Source organism: Gavialis gangeticus, unplaced genomic scaffold, assembly GCF_001723915.1.
Source record: "Gavialis gangeticus isolate Ggan-Ray unplaced genomic scaffold, GavGan_comp1, whole genome shotgun sequence".
In the NCBI taxonomy this organism is placed as follows: Eukaryota; Metazoa; Chordata; order Crocodylia; family Gavialidae; genus Gavialis; species Gavialis gangeticus.
Window position 1 is genome coordinate 111,536,191 of NW_017729031.1, and position 5,811 is coordinate 111,542,001.

The window sequence follows — 5,811 nt, forward strand, 5'->3', positions numbered from 1 at the left end:
ACTACGCTGCTTCAGTCTCCAAGAAGTGTGCAGGTGGCAAAAATATCTTATATTTTTTAATACAAGTGTATAGTGCTTCTCATGGTAAAGAGATGTAACTACAGGTACACCGATACATTAGTCCCATATTGGATTGACACCAATATAAGGAAAATAGATAGCATCGGCAGTTGGCTTTTTTTAGTTGATGTGGCCAATAATGATGCCGATTTAAATGCCCCATATATGTGTGCAGCTGCAGCGCAGCAAACAGGCAGCCAGGAGCACTGCCAGGAGCAGGGAGAGCAGGGTCCAGGTAGTAAGTCTCTTGTGGGGGAAGAGGCAGGGAGGGGGCAGATCAAAGCCCCCACGGTGAGGGAAGGAGTGGGGCTGGGGCAAGGGCAGGTGCTGCACAGCTGAGGTGGGGTGCTGGATGGAGCCGCAGCTCATCTAGCGGGGTGCAGGGATGGGGAGGCAGCTCCCACCATGTCACACACCCCGGGAGAGCATGGGGGGGTGTAGGGGCATGTCTCTCTGTTCCCCCTCCCCCACTGGATCTGTGCGTGGGACCAGGCTGCTCTTCCCCACCCTCCTGCATCCAGATTGGGGCTGCTCCACCCTACCCCAGACAAATGGATCAAGGTCAGGCTGCACAACCCTCTGCATCTGGGAGGAACATAGCACAGCCTATCTGGCCTTCAGGGTAAAAAGCTTTGGCACTGCTGCCATAGGTCATTGAAGGCTCAGTATTATTAGGCCCTGTACAATAACCTCTCCAAGACAGGCCAAAGGATTGGAGAGGCCTTGTCCTGTTAGCAGTCATCCATACACTTAGAATGTCATCCCTTGGATACATAACCGCAGGCACTTTTGCTTTTATGTAGTAAAATTAACTCCATTTCTCCTATTGCCACTGAGCTGTCTGTACTAATCACAATGCAGCCATTAACTGCTTGTAGCTTCTCTAGATCACATCTGTAAGACACAGTCCCACAGTAAACTGTAGATGACTCCATATAATTACTCAATTCTCTTAAATAATAAAATAATTTGTGCTTTACTCCTCTGATAGGGATGTAAATCTGCATTCGCACCATTTAATTGTCTGACAAATATGGAGCTGGGACCAGAAAGAGCTGGGGATGGGGTTGTGTAGAAGCTATATAACTAAGATAATTTGCCCTTTAATGGCATGTGGCAAAGTTCAATGGATATATGCACAGTCTGTTTCCCAAAATGGGAAAATTCTGTTTAAAAAGGCTAGGAAACTACTTAGTATTATTAATCTACATTTTAGTAAATTTTGGCTACAGCTTAGACCTGACTTTCGAAGCAGTTGCAGCTGAAGACAGTTGCAGTTTCAGACACTCCAGTTTTTTTTTCTATAATTTTAATTGAGAATTCACACTGCTAATTTATCAGGTTCCACCCGAAGTGGATCAGAAGAAAACTTTGTCTGAGACCCTAAAAAAAGAAAGAAATGTCTCAGGAAATCTTTTTATTAAATAGTTCTAACTTAATATTAAAAGTTTATTTGGTTTATAGCAAAATCAAAGAATAACAAATCATAAGGAGTAGTACATCGCATCAACAAAATATAGTTAATTAGGCATTTCAAGCAGTGGACAGTTACACACAAACTCTGATAGTGCTAGGGTGCCCTTCAAGTTGGAAGCCTTGACACTTATCATATTAAGTGTCAAAATGCATCAGTCATTTTAAAAGAATCTTGCACCTAGAGTGAAAAATGTGTTTAAAACACTTCAGCTGTAGTAGTAATTATTTATCAAGGACATGCCACACCAATTCTAAGCTTTTCAGTGTCTTTAAAACTCTAACACTCCTTCTTCTACACTTTCAGTCTAGTCTGTTTTATGTAACCTAATCCCTTAGCTTCACTATAATCTATACTCTAGACCTAATTTAATTTCTCTTAAAAAGTTCTTGGGCACCATTGTGTAGTCAAATAATTTTAAAAGCTAAAAAACATTGCTGACCCCTGGCTTAAAACAAAGTCACTGTGGTCTTAATATGCCTACTATAAGACCCCTTTGCAAACCTTAAATCTACTGAACCATTTCAAATGAGAATTTTTTACTAAAACAATAAACATAACAAAACTGAACCTGCATCTTTGGAAAACTCATGGGGGATGGAGGAAGCATTACCAAAGACAGGTGAATTTTACTGCTTGCCTTTTCCCAGGATGCAGTGCATTATTAACAGACTGAGCCGGCTTCTGAAACCTGGAGGAATGATTTTGCTACGAGATTATGGTCGTTATGACCTGGCCCAGCTCCGATTTAAGAAAGGTATTTCTCATCTCCTGTGGAGTATTTCTACGTAAGTGGTACATGTCTCTACAAAGGAGACTTCTCTGTCTAAGACAACCTGATCAAGTCCCCTCCTGTGGAGTGTACACTTGAGGAGGGGAAGGGAGGTAGAAGCTGGAATTTACCTTGTGTCTCCTTATGCAGTTGATTTGCAGTCATTGTTGCCAATTTTAAAATGAGTTCGTTCAGTAAAACTCTAAAATTCTCTTGCCCCCAGGTCGGTGTCTGTCTGACAACTTCTATGTGAGAGGAGATGGAACCAGAGTTTACTTCTTCACACAAGGTAGGAGATCAGACACCATGCTCCTGATCTCATTACCTTCCTTGTTTCCACACATCCTGAATTTCTGCAACCCCCTGAAACAAGCAGCTGTCAATACTGCACCCTTCCTGAACAGGTCTGAAGCATTAAAAGTTTGTTAGTTGCATGGAAATCTGGGCCTGGTCCTCACTGATCTTTGTAAGACTTCACATTCCTCCTTCTAATGGGAGGATCCTTCCCCATTTTCCTTACTCAGTAGAACCTGTATGATTCCTGCACTTGAAAGGGCTGAATGTGAGGAGCCCTGGGGCAGAGGAGCTGCATCCACAGTTGCATGCAAATGGGTTGGCAAGGGGGAGCCAGAGGAGCCATCCTTTTTAGAACCTTATATTTGCCTTTCCCAGCATGAAGATACTAGACACTACTCCAAGCACTGAGCTTCAGTGGTTCCAGCAGAACAACACTGCCTGCTGCCTTGTGATTGGTGGAGGTGTTTTTTCTATCCTTCAACAAACACAGCTAAGTTACTAAAGTGACCACCTCCAATCCTGCAATGGTAGAAGTTATTCAGATATATAAAGATCACTTTAGGTTCTACTTGAATGAGCCATAAAATTCAACACTGCAGGTCTTATTTGTTGCTGCTAAATAAACATAAAATGCTTATTATAAAAGGGAGAAAGCAACTGGCAGATGCTATGACATGGCAGGCTTCTGATAAGAGCAGAAGGTCCTTTGCTGTAGAACACAAAATTGCACACTCCCAGAGCTCCTCAAGTCTCTTACTTTGCATGCAAGGAGTGTACTGGGGCACCCTGATCTAGAATGCATCCTCCTTATTGTTTGGCTTGAAATACATTTCCAGCCTTGAAAACACTTGATGTCCAGCTTGACCTATTCCACAAGTGCAGCTTTTCTGGGATTTTTTGCAAATGAACCATTATGAATAGCATTCCTGTCAAATATACAAGATTGTGGGCTTAAACCTGTGGCTTTGAAAGCATAGGCCTGGTCCTCTGAATAGAAGGTGCTGAACATCTTCTTCCCCGATGGACTTTGGGAACATTTGAAGGTACTTAGCATTGTAATCAAACCCCTTTAAAAATATGCTCTTGTTCAACTGTCCCTAACCTTAAAAGTCCTATGTTCTCATCCATTTAAATATAGGGTATCAGACAGTATAGGGAGCATAAATTCATTCCTGATGTTGCTGAAGCCTTGTCTCACTTGGCTTGGCTTATCTTGTCTTGAACCATTAAAGATTCCTGCAGGCCCCCACTTAGAGCAATTTAGGCCATAATGAAAATAAGTGTCAATTGAAAACACTTCTACTTTCTTAACCACCTTTTCCACTCCTCATAGATGAATTGGATGTTCTCTTCACAACAGCCGGGTTGGAAAAAGTCCAGAATCTGGTTGATCGGCGCCTGCAAGTGAATCGTGGGAAGCAAGTGGCAATGTATCGAGTGTGGATCCAGTGCAAATACCGCAAGCCCCTTTCCCCAAGACATGAGCCAAATGGGTGCATTCATTAAGAAAGATCACTTGTCTGGGTTTGCTGGTCTTCTGTGCAGCAACATGCCTTGGAAAGACTGTTGCACCCTCCTCAATTTTAGTTCTTTGTACCATGTACAGACATGTCTAAAGTACACACATTGTATGGGCAAGATGGAAGTTTTGTGCTAGAGATAGATGCTTTAAAAGTAGGCAAAGGATAAGTGTTTTAAATGTCTAGCTACTGGACTTTTTAAAAATTATTGGTGACACAATTTTATCCAAATGATGGTCATTGAGTGTCTTTTATAGAGCCTGTGCAGAATTAATCTCTGCCTTAAAACAAGGGAATTTGGATCTTTTCTGCCAATTCAAAAGTTCACAAGACAGTGGGGGACATGTCTACTGCCAGTCTCCCAGGTTCTTGCCCCACATCACCATTTTGTCATTATGCTGCTCCATGTGTCAGAGACCAAAGTCGCATAACCTGTAGATCAGCTACAACAAGAGGAGTTGTCTATTAAGTTTAAGATGTAAGGCTGGCTCAGGCATGCAGATGTATTCTAGCCCTGTGCTGTGGCTAACTTGGGGCCTATCTATACAAGGAAGTTATCATGCAAGGTGTGAATTTACAGTGCACTAACCACTCCACGTTAACTGCCCACGTGGCTGCCCTTTGTCACCTTTGAAAGGGGAGTAAGTAAATTCATACTTGATGTGCACTAGGAATGTCCACACAAGGAGTGAGTGCAGAGTAGCTGGAGCACTGTAAATTCACACCTTTGACTGTAAACCAGCTCAGAGAGGTTCACCTTCCACTCTTTAAGACAGTCAGTTGGTGAATTATATCTATTATTTAACTTCATAATGGAAACTTTCCACAAGGAGTTAAAGCTAATAAAAAATGTATGCTGTCTTTTGGGAGCAAATGTACTCTCTAATCTGTTTTAATAAATGGTGTGGTACAGTATGTATTAGAACTGTAATAAAAGAATTTGTGGTAAAGCTTCTCAACCAAGTTCAACAATACTACTTAATCCTTCCACAGAAGCAAGTGAACTTCAGTGCAGTTTCTCTGCAGGGATCAGTTTTTGAATATCTTTGAGTGCAGGACAGAGTGCAATGTGAGAGAGAGGCTTCCCTTCTGCTATGAGACCATAGGACAGAACAGGCCATTGCTTCTTGGGGCTGGTTTTCATACTAATACTTTGGGGAAGGTCAGGAGACAGGAATTTTAAGCTAGTTTCTAAAACTGTCAGCAAAAGGGAGCTAGGCTTAAAAAGAAAAAATGGTTTGAGTAGCTTTGGGAGGGGGATCTGGAGAGGAAGTCTGGAGCACATGTGAGTACCAGTTTTCTTCCCTTTTTCATCTCTGACCTCTACAATGTACTTTCTCTGCAGTGCCTACTCTGTGCCCTCTGCATGTGGAGTTGGAAGGAGAAAAGGACAGGGGCTGCAGCCACATTGTGGTACACACGGGGATTACAAGTACCTGTTCCATTACATATAAGGAGAGCCACACATGATCAGAGGTCATGAGAGCAGGCCATAGGAGAGGCTGAGGGGTACGGGACTCTTCAGCTTGGCTAAGTGTAGGCTTGGGGGTCTTGGTGGCAGCCAATAAGTATGTCGGGGTGTTTATCAGGACCTCAGAGAATGTCTGTTCACCAGGGCTTTCCCAGGGAAAACAAGGTCCAACGATCACAAACTGCTGGAGGACCATTTTAGACTAGACATTAGAAAG

General features: G+C 42.7%; 1 protein-coding gene across 1 annotated transcript in view; it reads left to right on the forward strand.

Annotated features, from left to right (window-relative positions):
- The window catches only part of METTL2A (methyltransferase like 2A), a 31,696-nt gene extending 26,623 nt beyond the window's left edge, over nucleotides 1-5,073 (forward strand). Inside the window, exons 7-9 of the mRNA XM_019523586.1 lie at nucleotides 2,185-2,291; nucleotides 2,530-2,595; nucleotides 3,937-5,073. Of these exons, the coding sequence (XP_019379131.1) occupies nucleotides 2,185-2,291; nucleotides 2,530-2,595; nucleotides 3,937-4,109 (346 nt within the window). The 3' untranslated portion in view covers nucleotides 4,110-5,073. The remainder of the gene's footprint in view (nucleotides 1-2,184; nucleotides 2,292-2,529; nucleotides 2,596-3,936) is intronic.
- The last annotated feature ends 738 nt before the right edge of the window (nucleotides 5,074-5,811 follow it).